The sequence below is a fragment of the Oryx dammah genome, unplaced genomic scaffold, assembly GCF_014754425.2.
Source record: "Oryx dammah isolate SB20612 unplaced genomic scaffold, SCBI_Odam_1.1 HiC_scaffold_26, whole genome shotgun sequence".
In the NCBI taxonomy this organism is placed as follows: Eukaryota; Metazoa; Chordata; class Mammalia; order Artiodactyla; family Bovidae; genus Oryx; species Oryx dammah.
In genome coordinates this window covers 93,179,058-93,195,983 of record NW_024070210.1, presented here as the reverse complement: position 1 = coordinate 93,195,983, position 16,926 = coordinate 93,179,058, and the positions used below count along the sequence as shown (strand labels likewise).

Genomic DNA, 16,926 nt, shown 5'->3' with positions numbered 1-16,926 from the left:
TTAGTTGGCAATGTGCCTTGTGAGTTAACACCACTGACACATAAATAAAGGTGATTTAATTCTTAGCTATTGAAAAGTGATCTGACCTATAATACTTATTTTTATTAATTAATAGTAATGTTTTAGAATATTGGATCTGTGTTTTATCCCTAAAATCTACCTTCTTACCAAAGACTGGATCATTGATCATATCAGATAACTAGCAACCAAATGTGAGTCAACAGAGTAGATGCTAACTCACCCATGCTCAGGGAGAAAATCCAGAAAAGAACATGAAAGCCAGCATTCTTCTCCATGAGCCCCACACTTCTGTCTTGGCACCTTGAAAGATTTCAGACGGTCAGGCAGCTGGGAAGGCAGCTGGTTTCTGCAGTCCCAGAGCATATCAGCTTGAGCCTGGTAAATGGCCTTGATTATCATGCAAGACACAGAACACTCTTATTAGTGCTGCATTGACTAGCGTGGTACAGTCACAGCTTTCTGTAATACCCTAATTGAGGCCCTTCCTTGCATGCAGTTTACATTATGTATAAATAAATCCCTCAGTATGACATTTTAATAGGTATTTTTAAACAAAGTCCAGAGGACAATTAGAACCACCATCTCTGCAAGAATTTTTTTTTTTTGGTAAGACAAAAAAGGCATGATGCCAACATGAAGAAAAGGATCCATTTTACTAAGTGTGGCTGAATATCCTAAAGCAACAACCACTTTCCCAGTTGCATGTGGTTCGTATCACGGTCTGGTCCTTCACGCTGATGGCTCCCCACTTCCGGATGTCTGTGGTTTGGGCTTTGCGTCCCTTGCAAATGCAAATATAACTCATCTTGAAATGGAGCTGGAGAGGAGGGATCCTGAGAATTCATGGCTGAGGAGTTACGGCAGCCAATCTTTCACCCCATCATTCTTTCATTCGTGTTTAATCTTGATAGTGGTATTTTAGTTTTACCAAGCATCTGCAAGGTCATTTCTCAAAACCCCCACTCTGTCGATCCCTCACTCAGGCCACAGAAGGTCACCCATCAGTCTCCCCCTGCCCCAGCCCAGGGCATATCCAGAAGGGCAAGGAGGGGTGAGCTCCTTTTCTGGGACTCGCACTCGGGTCAAGGGCTCTCCTCCTCTCTCCAAGTCAGAGGGCTGTCATGTAGTAGAAGAGAGCCGGGGGTCGGGCATGGCACAGTTAGTCTTGGCCGGTCTCACCTACTTCTTTGGTACTGATTTGAACTGTTTCTCTCACTTGAATGTTAGAAATTTAAGAATTTGCTCTCTGTGTTCACAAACCTGAATCAGACAAGAAATTTGGCAAGGGCTCTTAAGAGAAAACTCCTTCATATTGATACTTGTGTCCCTTCTGTACTCCCTCTACCCTTTTTTTAGAACCTGTTCTAGCATGAATCATACTATTTCTCATGTCTGTTAACACATCTGCCTCCTCTTTTGGACTCGGACTCATTGAGGGCAGGGAATAAGTGTTGGCCTCCACATCTCAGCACTGTGACTGGCACATAGAGGCACTCAATAAAAGTATGAATGAATGAACAGAGAGAAAATTAAGGGATCACTAGACATCAGGGGAGTGCAAATTAAAACCATGATGAGATACCACTACACACATATAGAATGGCCCAAACTTACCCCTCCCCAAAAAAAACTAACAAAGAAGTGGTGGGAAGTGTGTGGAGCAGCTGGACTCTCATACATTAGTGGTTCAGTTCAGTTCAGTCGTTCGGTCGTGTCTGGCTCTTTGTGACCCCATGAACTGCAGCACACCAGGCCTCCCTGTCCATCACCAACTCCTGGAATTTACTCAAACTCATGTCCATTGAATTGGTGATACCATCCAGCCATCTCATCCTCTGTCGTCCCCTTCTCCTCCCACCTTCAATCTTTGCCAGCATCAGGGTCTTTTCAAATGAGTCAGCTCTTGGCATCAGGTGGCCAAAGTAATGGAGTCTCAGCTTCAACATCAGTCCTTCCAATGAGTATTCAGGTCTGATTTCCTTTAGGAGGGACTGGTTTGATCTCCTTGCAGTCCAAGGGACTCTCAAGAGTCTTCTCCAACACCACAGTGCAAAAGCATCAACACTAGTGGTAGGAGGGCAAAATGGTACAGCCACTGTGGAAAACAGTTTGGCAATTTCTTATAAAGCTAAACTAATTAAACGACTTAATTTGTCTGCTCTTAGATATTTACCCAAGAGAAAGGGAAAACTTTGGAACACGCAAAAACCCATCTGAAATATTTATAACAGCTTTGTTTATAATCCCCTAAAAATGGAGAAATTCCAATTGTCCTTCAGCTGGTGAGTGGGCAAACAAATGAAATATTCATACAATGAAATGTTACTGTGCAATGAAAAGGAACAAGCTATTAATATGAGCAACAGTATACACAGATGCCTTATGCTAAGTGTGAGAAGCAAGATTTTAAAAGATGCGTATAATATAAATCCATTTATATGACATTGTGCAAAATTATAGGGATGGAGGACAGACCAGTGCTTGCCAGGGGTTAGGCTTTGAGGAGGGGTTGACTCCAAAGGTATCACCTAAATCAAATCCCTAACGATTATACAGTGGAAATGAGAAATAGATTTAAGGGACTAGATCTGATAGAGTGCCTGATGAACTATGGATGGAGATTCGTGATATTGTACAGGAGACAGGGAGCAAGACCATCCGAAAGAAAAAGAAATGCAAAAAAGCAAAATGGCTGTCTGAATAGGCCTTACAAATAGCTGTGAAAAGAAGAGAATTGAAAAACAAAGGAGAAAGGGAAAGACATACCCATTTGAATGCACAGTTCCAAAGAATAGCAAGGAGAGATAAGAAAGCCTTCCTCAGCGATCAGTGCAAAGAAATCAAGGAAAACAATAGAATGGAAAAGACTAGAGATCTCTTCAAGAAAATTAGAGATACCAAGGGAAAATTTCATGCAAAGATGGGCTCAATAAAGGACAGAAATTGTGTGGACCTAACAGAAGCAGAAGATATTAAGAAGAGGTGGCAAGAATACACAGAAGAACTGTATAAAAAAGACCTTCACGACCCAGGTAATCACGAAGGTGTGATCACTCACACTCACCTATAGCCAGACATCCTGGAATGTGAAGTCAAGTGGGCCTTAGGAAGCATCACTACAAACAAAGCTAGTGGAAGTGATGGAATTCCAGTTGAACTATTTTAAATCCTAAAAGATGATACTGTGAAAGTGCTGCACTCAATATGTCAGCAAATTTGTAAAACTCAACAGTGGCCACAGGACTGGAAAAGGTCAGTTTTCATTCCAATCCCAAAGAAAGGCAATGCCAAAGAATGCTCAAACTACCGCACAATTGCACTCATCTCACACGCTGGTAAAGTAATGCTTAAAATTCTCCAAGCAAGGCTTCAGCAATATGTGAACCATGAACTTCCAGATATTCAAGCTGGTTTTAGAAAAGGCAGAGGAACCAGAGATCAAATTGCTAACATCTGCTGGATCATCGAAAAGCAAGAGAGTTCCAGAAAAACATCTATTTCTGCTTTATTGACTATGCCAAAGCCTTTGACTGTGTGGATCAAAATAAACTGTGGAAAATTCTTCAAGAGATGGGAATACCAGACCACCTGACCTGCCTTTTGAGAAACGTGTATGCAGGTCAGGAAGCAACAGTTAGAACTACACATGGAACAACAGACTGGTTCCAAATAGGAAAAGGAGTACGTCAAGGCTGCTTATTTAACTTATATGCAGAGTACATCATGAGAAATGCTGGGCTGGAGGAGGCACAACCTGGAATCAAGATTGCCGGGAGAAATATCAATAACCTCAGATATGCAGATGACACCACCCTTATGGCAGAAAGTGAAGAGGAACTAAAGGGCCTCTTGAAAGTGAAAGAGGAGAGTGAAAAAGTTGGCTTAAAGCTCAACATTCAGAAAACTAAAATCATGGCATCCAGTCCCATCACTTCATGGGAAATAGATGGGCAAACAGTGGAAACAGTGACTGACTTTATTTTTCTGGGCTCCAAAATCTCTGCAGATGGTGATTGCAGCCATGAAATTAAAAGATGCTTACTCCTTGGAAGGAAAGTTATGACCAACCTAGACAACATATTAAAAAGCAGAGACATTACTTTACCAACAAAGGTCCGTCTATTCAAGGCTATTGTTTTTCCAGTAGTCATGTATGGATGTGAGAGTTGGACTATAAAGAAAGCTGAGCGCTGAAGAATTGATGCTTTTGAACTGTGGTGTTGGAGAAGACTCTTGAGAGTCCCTTGGACTGCAAGGAGATCCAAACAATCCATTCTAAAAGAGATCAGTCCTGGGTGTTCATTGGAGGGACTGATGTTGAAACTGAAACTCCAATACTTTGGCCACCTGATGCGAAGAGCTGACTCATTTGAAAAGACCCTGATGCTGGGAAAGATTGAGGGCAGGAGGAGAAGGGGACGACAGAGGATGAGATGGTTGGATGGCATCACCGACTCAATGGAGATGAGTCTGGGTGAACTCTGGAAGTTGGTGATGGACAGGGAGGCCTGGCGTAGGGTTGGAAAGAGTCGGACATGACGAAGCAACTAAACTGAACTGACTCCAAAGGGGCAGCAGGAAGGAATATTCTGGGGTGATGGGACAGTGTGGGTCCTGATTAGGATGATGCGTACATGACGCTGGCATTTATCATACTCACAGAACAACGCAGTTTAAAAAGTATGAATGAATTTTACTGGATACAAACTGCAAATTTAACTGAAAAAGGAAATCAGGGTGGTTGTTTATTTTCAGTGCAGATTCAGAAAAAAAATGCTCAAAAGAAAACCTGAGTAACTAATGTCTTAGTAGCCTTCAGTGATTCTGTATATGTTCATGTATACATGCAGACACACAAAAGGGTATGCGTGTGTATGTGTGTGCATTTGTTTAGCAAATATTTAAAGAATGCTTCCTATGGACTGGGACTGGCTAAAAGCACGGAAGAGATATTGATGAACAACAAAAGCAGACTTTCTGCTTTCATGGTGCGGAAAGGGATAGACAGTAAACAAATAAACAAATCAGTGGATACGCAGCTTTACATAATGGTAAGTGCTGTAGAGACAATAAGACAGGCCGTGAGGATAAAAGTGGAATTGAGGGTTGGGGCCTCTCTGAAGAAATGACCTTAAACTGAGACCTGGAGAGTACAAAGGAGGCATCCACGTTTGCAAATGCTCAGAGCAGTTCAGGCACAGAAAATGTCAAATGCAAAGACCCTGAGAGCACTTCACTGAGGGCAAGAAATACTGAACACTCTCTCACTCCAACACCCTTAGAAAGGCTGGCTGATGTACAACCACCATCCTTTCAATGCAAGGCTGGGCTTCCCGGGAAATAAGGCAAAGCCCTTAAAATGGAACTAAGGTTTGTGCATTCAGAGAGCCAGCAGCATGTTGGTGAGATGGACCAAGGGAATGAGGGAGCCAGCAGCAGGCGAGCTCAGAGATATAGGTGGGGACCCGTTTCTGTCGGCTCCAGCCCTTTTGAAAAAGAATTCCTTTATATGAAGCTCTCAGATCCAATGTGAAGTGAACATGGTGTGTTTTCTTAGTTCCATCATAGAATTTCCTCTGTATTTTGGATATTTGAGACGTTTGAACTTCTGCTACAGAAAACATTGAGAGTAGACATCCCCTCCCACAGTTTATGATGTAATTAATTTAGCAGTCCACAGAGTCCTCATGTGTTAAATTCCCAGAAAATGCTCATGAATCTAGGGCTGATGTCACATGTCAGTGGTGTTTACATAATTTACCAACAAATCTCATGTTTAAGAGTGAGCACAGGCATGAGGACATGTGTGGTATAAGATTCCACCTCAAACCCCGGTGGAGAAGGTTCTGGTATATAACTTCAGCTGCCTGGCCTTGAGGACCTCATGTCACCTTCAGAATCTCTCTTGGCCCCTGGGCAAACAGTGAATAATTACACTGCTCTCCTGGGGATGGAATGTAGACTGTCTGACTTTTGCTCACAGCAGCCTTCTAAATACCAAGCATTGCAAAAATTAGAATTTTGCCTCACCATAATTCATCTCTGCCTCCATAAATCTCTTCTCTGTTTTCAATTAGATTTGATATGCTTCGTTATTTCTCCTTTAGAATCATGGTGGAATGTTGCTTTCAACCATTTTATATTCATTCAAATATTGGTTTTCTTTTAGTTCTCGAAGAGATTTCTGTTGGTATCCCATTTGCTTGTTTTCATTATATATGACGTATGTGTGTGGAAGCATGGGCAAATGCCAGGTCTTAATCATCGTGCTGGTTGGCATGCTGGCAGGAACCAGTGACACCCTCAGCAGGAGTCACGGAAAAGAGCTGTGTGGGAATGGTCAAGAGAAACCCATACAGAATAATAAAGTACCCTGGAGCTAGCAGCGGAAGGGCCTCCTGTCCTCACTCACACCTCAGGAGTCAAGAGGAGAGTGGGATTGCCAGAACCTGACCAGAGCTGTGGTTCCATGAGAAGGTTCCCAGGGATGAGCACACCCACTGTCAAACCTCCATGCGTCCAGGGTGAGGGGAGAAGGGAGGGAGGGGGAGTAAATATCCTGAACCCTGATCCCACCCTCTGTTCTCCTGCCAGTGCTTCCTTCATCCAGCCCAGCTGGGAGCCGATGGACAAGGCAGCCAGTCCCTGTGGCCCACAGAGGGCCGGTTCCTGGCTCACAGCAGAGGCAAGGGTCCAGAGTAATCTGAAGGAGCAAACAGGGGATACCCAGCCCAGGAGTCTGCTGGAGAAAGCACTGTCCCAAATTCACTGACCTTGGTCTTTGCAGTTTGCTTGTCCAGAAATATACATACACCTCCATCCCCAGCCCCAGCCTGCTTTGATTGCAAGCTCCTTTCTTCTCAGCACGGTTATTGGCCATCTTCAAGTTGAGCTGGTCACTGTGGCTAATGCCCAGATCAGCTCACTCTTCTGGGGGTGGTAAGAGTTGACCATTAATCGATTCCAGGTGTGGACGCTCACAATGGCGTGGGCTCCTCGCTCCCCCTCACCCCTCCCCTCTTCCTTTCCCAGGGTGGAGCTTCAGCATGGGGTCAGCCTACCAGTTCCACAGCTGGCGTGTGTTTGTCATCGTCTGCGCGCTCCCCTGTGCCTCGTCGGTGGTGGCCCTCACGTTCATGCCCGAAAGCCCACGGTTCTTGCTGGAGGTAACGTTCATCATTGCAAATACTCAAGGAAGCCAGAGACATTGAAACAAGTTCCTTTTAATCCTAGGAGAGTATGTTTGCCTCTTCAGGAGGTACATTTTTCCTTCCTGCTACAGAACTATGGAGGGTTTGGTTTCATGGAGACATGGTTTCAACAACCAGCATGTGAAAAGGCTGCCTCATGGCCTGAAAGCACCTATGTTCCTCCTCAAGCAGGTGGTTTCCCTCAATGAAGAAAACGCGCCTTATTGTTTATAAAGGAAACACTGTTCCTTGAGCTGCTGCTGCACTCAGGGTATCAAGGTAGTCTGTGTTTCCAACGGGATGAGCCTAAACCATTTGCACTGTTGCACCCAATGGGATCTGACAGTATCACATGGTTATTGGAAAATCGGGGAGCATGTGTGTTTCACCTCCTGGCCGTTCACTGTCTACTCATATCACTTAGGTTGGAAAACATGATGAAGCCTGGATGATTCTCAAATTAATTCACGACACAAACATGAGAGCACGGGGTCAGCCTGAGAAGGTCTTCACGGTGAGTACTGCTTCTCGGTGAATCCTCTATGCCGAAGGCCGAGAAACCTTTTCTGAAAAGGCCTGGTCGTAAATTCCTCTCTCACTGCACCAACCATTCGTTTCTTCTCATACTTGCTGTTTTACCTGCCACACTGCTGTTGTATTTGCTTTTACCTCTGCATGGAATGGTCTTCCATCCTCCAGTTACAAAATGTATTCTCAATGACAAAACTCATCTAAACTAATAAAAACTTGAATGCATAGTATTTTTTGGAAATAACAGTATTTTTTTTCTCAGAACCTCCACCAAAATAAAAAAGAGTGGTTTTTAAATCCTTTGATATAGGCAACATGTAATTATATCAAAAATGTCTAAGTTAGGTTTAAAGGTGATATAAGCAAAATATTCAATGTCTTATAAACAGTATCAATTATAGTTCTTAAAATAAGTGAAATAGTTCCTGATTAAACAATCCCTTGACACTTATTGACTCATTACAGTTTTAATATGAAATAGATTTTTCGTAATATGAAATATAATTCAGTCTGGCTTCTATCTAAATGATCACAGATTCTTAATTGATATAAATGTTTTCTGCAGTGTAATGGAGGAACAAAGGTAAATAATGGATATCCATCATTGAAGACCTGGAATCCTTTGAGTGAACCCTTCTTTTGAGTAGATGCACTATAGAGGAAGAGTAAATTAAAGCATCATAAGGCAAAAGGAACCCTAAGGTGTCATGTAGATACTCGGTGTTACCTAACTCTTCTCAGCCGGTTGAGAATAAACCCTCTACCCAAGATTTCTGAGAAGGTGTCTCTGGAGAACCTCATTGTCCTGCTAACCTGCTTTTTCTTCCAGAAGGTCTGAGTTACCAGGTTCATTCATGATCATCTACATTAATATGACTGTATAAAGGTTAGGTGGGAATAAGATGGGATCACTCTAAAAGAATGGGTCATCTCCATCACTTATATGTGACTTCCAAAGTCATCACAGGATTCCACCATGACACATTTGATCTTTTTCTTATTATATCTACAACACGGCAAATACACATGCCTTCCTCAAAGGTCTTCTTCCTGTGTACCTAATTTGAATACTGTTTTTCAGGACGTTGTTTGCAGCAAACTCCTCTTTTAAGTTCATTCACATTCTCCTTAGCTGATCTCAGCTACTTCCCAGATCTTTTTCTCCAAATGGACAAACTGAGCTCCAGACATACATGTTGAAGGGCTTTGTGGCCATACTCCTATGTACTAGAGGCCCTTCAAATTCTGAATTTCTAAATCTGAACTTCTCACCTGAAGAGTCTCCAAATCTCTTCTTTGTCCGAAGACTTATCAGCAAGTGCCACCAGCACCACCAAAACCAGACCCCTGAAAACTATCCTATTTCTTTCTTTCCTTTATCTCTATTATGTCCAAAAAATCCAGTATATCTTATTATTCTCCATCCTAAATATCTCTCATCATTGTCTCTTACTTTCTACCCTTATTTGCCACTGATTTGGTTCATTCCTCCCTACTCCCCGCCCTCTGCCCTTGCACCATTCTTCAGGAGTCACAAAGATTAATTGCAGTTTCCAATACAGTCTTTTCTCTTACACCTCTGGATGTTTGCATGTGGTATTCCTCCCACTTGGAATGCCCTTCAAATCATTGATAACACATGGCAAATGACATATTTCTCCATAAGATCCAGCTCAAATTCCACAGCCCATCAAGTCTTCTCTCTCACTCCCAGGTCAGCTTGGGTGTTCTGTACAGTATGTCTCTCCCATCTGGTGCAGATTTCCACTGGGATACTTTCTAATTTATATGGTAATTGCTTAGAGAGCACAGTGCTTTATGATTGCATCTCCAGGGTCTATACCAGTTCTGGCTCCCATGGGTACTGATGAAAGAATGTACAAACAAACAAACATTAATGAATGGAGAAGAAGCCTCTCAAAAGTAATATATTGAGTCAGAATGGCCTTCGTCAAAAAAACACAAATAACAATGTTGGTGAGAATGTGGACAAAAGGGACCCTTTGTACATTGTTGGTGAGAAGTGTAAATTGGTGAAGACACTGTGGAAAACAGTAGGGAGATTCCTCAAAAAACTGAAAATAGAACTACCATATGACTTAACAATCCTGCTCCTGGGTATACATCCAAAGAAACTCAAAAATGTTAGTTTGAAAAGATACATGAACCCATGCAACCCGTTGTTCACAGCTTTATTTATGATAGCCAAGATACAGAAGCAGTCTATGTGTCCATTAGCAGATGGATGGATAAAGAAGATGATATTATAAACAGCATAATATTACTCAGCCATAAAAAAGAATAAAATTTTGCCATTTACAGCAATATGGGTGAACTTGGAGGGCATTGTGCTAAATGAAATAATTCAGACAGAGAAAGACAAGTACTGTATACCACTTTTATGTGGAATCTAAAAAAACACAGCAACCTAGTGAATATAACAAAACAGAAGTGGACTCACAGGTATAGAGAACAAACTAGTGGTTAGCAGTGGGTAGAAGGGGGAGGAGAGGAGAAGGACAGTAAAGGGGTAGGAGAAAAAGGAATTATTATGGGATTATATGAAATAATCTGCATGAAACTTTTGAAATTGTGAAACACTATAGAATTCAATGAATCTTTCATTCAATACAAAAAAAGATTTGTTATTCAGTCGCTAAGTCATGTCCGACTCTTTGCGACCCCATGGACTGCCACATGTCAGGCTTCCACGTCCTCCGCTATCTCCTGGAACCTGCTCAAGTTCGTGTCCATTGAGTCAGTGATGCTATCTTTAAAAAAAAAAAAAAAAAGGAATACCCCTGTGATTTAAAAAGGAAACAAAACTCTAGAGTGCCACAAAATAATGAATGGTTTGTAGCTGACCCTATTTGGAATCCTGGTTTTAACTCAGACATCATCGTCACTAAATACAGACATCTTTGTTTACATAGCCAGGGAGAGGCTACTGCCCACCTGGTATAATTTGAAAGATACCGAGGGTCCTGAAATCACCTCTGTCAAAAGCCGGTCTTGGTACCTGGTTTTGTGCAGTAGAAGTACTGCTTCAGATGTTGGCAATCTCTGCAGAAAGATCTGTTCAGAAGTTATCCCTGGCAAGGATAGCGTGTGTGCACGTTCCTGTCCTCTCTCGGGTTTGTCAAAAGCAGGTAGGTTCTGACTAACAAGGTAAGATGGGATAGGTCCACAAAGGAAAAATGCTTTCCTTTTTTGTCCCCCTCTTTTCAGGCTTCATTCTCTGTGCTGAAAGCATTGCTTCTCCTGACTCTTGGCTCTTTTCCTTAGAAGGAGGAGGCTAGCTTAAGTCAGGGATACAGGCTATACCTCCATCATTTGTTCCCCTTCTGTCACTGAAGAGTCAGTGTTGGTGCTTGCAACTTAAACTCATTCATTGGACTTCAGCTTCAGGTCACCTGTGGGTATTTGCTGACTAGTCACTGTGGGTTTGGGCTTCCCAGGTGATGGTAGGGATAAAGAATCTGCTTGCTAACACAGGAGACATGGGTTTGATCCCTGGGCCAGGAAGATCTCCTGGAGGAGGAAATGGCAGCCCACTTCAGTACTCTTGCCTGGGAAATCCTATGGACAGAGGAGCCTGGTGGGCTCCAGTTCATGGGCTTGCAAAGAGTCAGACATGACTGAACGCACACTATTTGGCTGTGAGAGAAGGAAGAGAGGGTCAAGAATGGAAGTTATATGGGAAAGTTCTAAGAACTCTGTTTAGGGGCCAAATTCATCAAGTAAGTGGAGAAGGAAATGGCAGCCCACTCCAGTGTTCTTGCCTGGAGAATCCCAGGGACGGGGGAGCCTGGTGGGCTGCCGTCTATGGGGTCGCACAGTCGGACACGACTGAAGCGACTTAGCAGCAGCAGCAGCAGCAAGTAGGTTCCAAAGAAAAGTGTGTTCAGTCACTTTTGTCTAAGCAAAGTAATTCTTAATCCACAAGTGACTCTATCTGGAGTTTTATCTGCTAGTGTGTGCCTTTTTTTTAATTTATTTTGTTGAAATGGGGTTGATTTACAGTGTTGTATTAATTTCTACTGTACAGCAAAGGGATTCAGTTATGCATGTATAGGCATGCTTTATCGTGTTCTTCTCCATTATGGTTTTTCACAAGATATAGTTCCCTGTGTCATACAGTAGGACTTTGTCGTTTATCCGTTCTCCTTGTAAAAGGTTGCTAATCCCAAACTCTCAATCCTTCCCTCCCCCACCTCCCAGTGTGTGCCTTTTTAGTCGTGATTCAGAGAAGGGCATTTTGTTTCATTTAATTCCATTACTACTTACTCTTCCCTCTCTTCTTTATGATGTTCACCCTCTCATTCATTCTCTATTCAGTTCTTTCGGGTGCCTTTGAGTCTGTATACTGACACCAGTGGTCTCATATTTATGGATACCTGCTTATGTATCAAACATCTGCTTCCTTCTTTTTGTTGGCGTCAGCTTTCACTCCTTTAAAAACAAATTGTAAGCCTAAACGCTACAACTTCAGAGACGAAAACTCAGCACTTTGCCCTCCGTTGCTCCTTACAGGTAAACAGAATCAAAACCCCAAGACAGATAGACGAACTGATTGAAATTGAGAGCGACACGGGAACGTGGTTCAGGAGGTGCTCTGTTCGCATCCGCACAGAACTGTATGGCGTAAGTAACAAGCCCACCCTGACTCGCGGGCCCACTTGTCGCTGGAGGTTAGTCAGAAACAGGGTTGACAGAATCCTCCCCGCGAGTGGGGCTCTTCCCGCTCCTGCCCAGGGCACCTGACTCCTGGTGTGGGACCAGGTAATAGGATTCCCTTGCAATCAGTGGGGTAGCCAAGACGTTGCTTTTGGCGGAGAGGGAAGGTGTTAAACAAGGAATCCTACCAGTGACGGGGTACACCTGTCTGTTGGAAGCTGATAAATACAAATTCCAGCATTTGCTTTCCTGTAGCCTTTAGCTTTGGAGAAGGCAGCGGCAACCCACTCCAGTGTTCTTGCCTGGAGAATCCCAGGGACGGGGGAGCCTGGTGGGCTGCCGTCTATGGGGTCGCACAGAGTCGGACACCACTGAAGCAACTTAGCAGCAGCAACAGCCTTTAGCTTTTACATTTTAAGTCCAAATGAATCCAGCCCAAAGAAAAGGCAACATTTTTTTATAATTTGTCAGAGGGGGTTGGGAAGTAGAGTTGCCTAAGGACTGGCATAAGAAAACTAACTCTCTGATATTTCACAGATTTGGTTGACTTTTATGAGATGTTTCACCTACCCAGTCAGGGAAAATACCATAAAACTCACGATTGTATGGTTCACGCTGTCCTTTGGGTAAGTGATCCTTACGTTTTTGGTGAACGAAATCTTTAAATTTCCATACTGTAACTCCCAACCTCGCTGCTTTCTTCTCTTATACTGTGATGCTATTAACTCTAGAATTTTTTTTTCTTTTTAGATTTGCTAACAGTTACAGTTTTTATCAAGCAATCATTTTATTTATGTTGTCATAAACCTGGGGTGGCAAAACCAACGGTGTTTGGAAAGTTCGATAAGACCAAGGATGCTCTGCTCCCATGATTTCTCCACTCTCTCCTCATTGGCGGAGCTCCATCCCTGCTGGCCTCTTTGTTCTTCCTCCAATGTGCCAGGACTTTCTTGAACATGTCCTATCTCTGGTCTGTGCCCTGCCCCTAGACATGGTCCAGCTCATTTCTCTCCTCCTTTGAGGCTTTCCTCCTATGCCACCTTCTCAGTGATACTTCCCCAAGTACCTTTTTAAAACTACAGCTTCTCAGTCCCCCTTCAGATTCCCTGTCCCCTTCTCAGCCTTATTATTCCCCATTGTGCCTTCTATCATCTTCTAATAGACAAAAAGCTTTTTCATTCTATAGGAATAAAGAAGGCTCTGTCTTCCTCCTCTGGAAGCTCTGTGAGAACAGAGATTTAAACTGTCTTGCTCACTGATATATATGACCCTGGCACAAAATAAGTGCTCAATAAATAGTTGTCAGGGCTTCCCAGGGGGTTCAGTGGTAAAGAATCATCCTGCCAATGCAGGAGACAAATTTGAATGCAGAGTTCCGAAGAATAGCAAAGAGAGATAAGAAAAGACTTCTTCAGTGATCAGTGCAAAGAAATAGAGGAAAACAATAGAATGGAAAAGACTAGAGATCTCTTCAAGAAAACTAGGTATACCAAGAGAATATTTCATGCAAAGATGGGCACAATAAAGGACAGAAATGATATGGACCTATCAGAAGCAGAAGATATTAAGAAGAGGTGGCAAGAATACACAGAAAAACTGTACAAAAAAATCCTCATGACCCGGATAACCACAATGGTGTGATCACTGACCTAGAGCCAGACATCCTGGACTGTGAAGTCAAGTGGGCCTTAGAAAGCATCACTACGAACAAAGCTAGTGGAGGTGATGGAATGCCAGTTGAGCTATTTCAAATCCTGGAAGATGATGCAGTGAAAGTGCTGCACTCAATATGCCAGCAAATTTGGAAAACTCAGCAGTGGCCACAGGACTGGAAAAGGTCAGTTTTCATTCCAATCCCAAAGAAAGGCAATGCCAAAGAATGTTCAGACTACCACACAATTGCACTCATCTCACATGCTAGCAAAGTAATGCTCAGAATTCTCCAAGCCAGGCTCCAACAGTATGTGAACCATGAACTTCCAGATGTTCAAACTGGTTTTAGAAAAGGCAGAGGAACCAGAGATCAAATCACCAATATCTGCTGGATCATCAAAAAAGCAAGAGAGTTCCAGAAAAACATCTACTTCTGGTTTATTGACTATGCCAAAGCCTTTGACTGTGTGGATCACAACAAACTGTAGAAAATTCTTAAAGAGATGGGAATACCAGACCACCTTACCTGCCTCCTGAGAAATCTGTATGCAGGTCAAGAAGCAACAGTTACAACTGGACATGGAACAACAGGCTGGTTCCAAATTGGGAAACGAGTACATCAGGCTGTATATTGTCACCCTGCTTATTTAACTTCTGTGCAGAGTACATCATGTGAAATGCCAGGCTGGATGAAGCAAAAGCTGGAATCCAGATTGCCAGGAGAAATATCAATAATTTCAGATATGCAGATGACAGTACCTTATGCAGAAAGTGAAGAACTAAAGACTCTCTTGATGAAAATGAAAGAGGAGAGTGAAAAAGTTGACTTAAAACTCAACATTCAGAAAACTTCCCACCACTTCATGGCAAATAGATGGGGAAACAATGGAAACAGTGAGAGACATTATTGAGATTTGATTTATCCAAAATCACTGCAGATGGTGACTGCAGCCATGAAATTAAAAGCCGCTTGCTCCTTGGAAGAAAAGCTATGACAAACCTAGATAGAATATTAAAAAGCAGAGACATTACTTTGCCAACAAAGGTCCGTCTAGTCAAGGCTATGGCTTTTCCAGTGGTCATCTATGGATGTGAGAGTTGGACTATAAAGAAAGGTGAGCACCGGAGAATTGATGCTTTTGAACTGTGGTGGTGGAGAAGACTCTTGAAAGTCCCTCGGACTGTAAGGAGATCTAACCAGTCCATCCTAAAGGAAATCAGTCCTGAATATTCACTGGAAGGACTGATATTGAAGCTGAAACTCCAATACTTTGGCCACCTGATGTGAAGAACTGACTTATTGGACAAGACCCTGATGCTGAGAAAGACTGAAGGTGGGAGGAGAAGGGGACGACAGAGGATGAGATGGTTGGATGGCATCACCAGCTCGATGAACATGAGTTTGAATAGGCTCTGGGAGTTGGTGATGGGCAGGGAAGCCTGGCATGCCGCAGTCCATGAGGTGGCAAAGAGTCAGACAAGACTGAGCAACTGAACTGAACTGAATGCAGAAGATAAGGAGATGCAAGTTCAGTCCCTGGGTCAGGAAGATTCCCTGGAGGGGGAAATGGCAACCCACTGCAGTATTCTTGTCTAGAGAATCCTGGACAGAGGAACCTGGCAGGCTACACTCCATAGGGTCCAGAGTAGAGACGACTGAAGCGACTTAGCATGGACGCATGCAAGTTTCTACTATGTGCTAAACACTGGCTAGATCCAAAGAAAAAGCAAAACAAACGTCTTGCCCTTGAAATGTGAAGAGTTGCAGGATAATATCTATGATTTATTTTGTTTACTTACCTGTTATTGACCACATTTTAAGCTTTATGATTTCCTTATACAGTCCCTGAAACTTCAAACAATATGTAGCATTCAGTGTCTATCCAGTAAACACTGGCTGAATAAATGGAATGTAGTAGAAACTCCTCCATGTTATTGATGATGAATGTTCCAGGGTGTCATGCTTCCCTCACTGTTGCCATTTTTGAAGATTTGTATCCTCTGGATATGAATAGAGATCCCTGCAGGGTTGCTGCCTCCAGAGTCATTTCATATTCAGTGGCCACCACTCACACCCCTGTAGTAATTATTTCATGACCTGTGAAGACAAGAGGCTGGAATCTATGGAATCCCAAGGCAGAGATATTTCAGGAATCCTGATGACAATGCTGATGATAAAAACGACTTAGTCTTTTGAGCACTCGCTATGTGCTGGGTATTTTGCATTCCATTTAATCTAAGCAGTTGGCCATGGAGGTGGTTACTTTCATCATTCTGATAGTAGAGATGGCAGGTAACTGATGCTTTGATAACTTACCCAAGATCACATGGCTGGTAAGTGGCAAGGCCAGGATTCTAAACCTAGCTTGTCTATCTGCACAAGTGATTCTCATAACCACTTCTTTCCCTGTGTAGCTCAGTGTAACTGGGGATAAATCAGAGCAGTGGTTCTCGAACTTGAGTATCAGACGAGTTCCTTGGACGACCCCACCCTACAGTTTCTGATTCAGCAGGTCTGGATGAGGCCCAAGGGTCTGCATTTCTCACAAGTTCCCAGGTGATGCTGATGGTGCTGGTCCAGGGACCCTGCTTTGGGTGGGAAGCACCAGTTTAGAGCCGTGTTGTCCAGTGAAGATATAACATCAGCCACATGCATCATTTTAAATGTCCTGGCGGTCACAATTATCTCAGTAGATGCAGAGAAGGCCTTTGACAAAATTCAACATCCATTTATGATAAAAACTCTCCAGAAAGCAGGAATAGAAGGAACATACCTCAACATAATAAAAGCTATATATGACAAACCCACAGCAAACATTATCCTCAATGGTGAAAAATTGAAAGCATTTCCCCT

At 42.9% G+C, this 16,926-nt stretch overlaps 1 protein-coding gene across 1 annotated transcript in view; it reads left to right on the top strand.

Annotated features, from left to right (window-relative positions):
• Positions 1-16,926, top strand: part of LOC120852605 (synaptic vesicle glycoprotein 2C) — a 169,441-nt gene that overhangs the window by 129,303 nt on the left and 23,212 nt on the right. The window contains exons 4-7 of the mRNA XM_040225936.1: positions 7,054-7,187; positions 7,636-7,725; positions 12,276-12,386; positions 12,957-13,045. Coding sequence (XP_040081870.1) covers positions 7,054-7,187; positions 7,636-7,725; positions 12,276-12,386; positions 12,957-13,045 — 424 coding nt within the window. The remainder of the gene's footprint in view (positions 1-7,053; positions 7,188-7,635; positions 7,726-12,275; positions 12,387-12,956; positions 13,046-16,926) is intronic.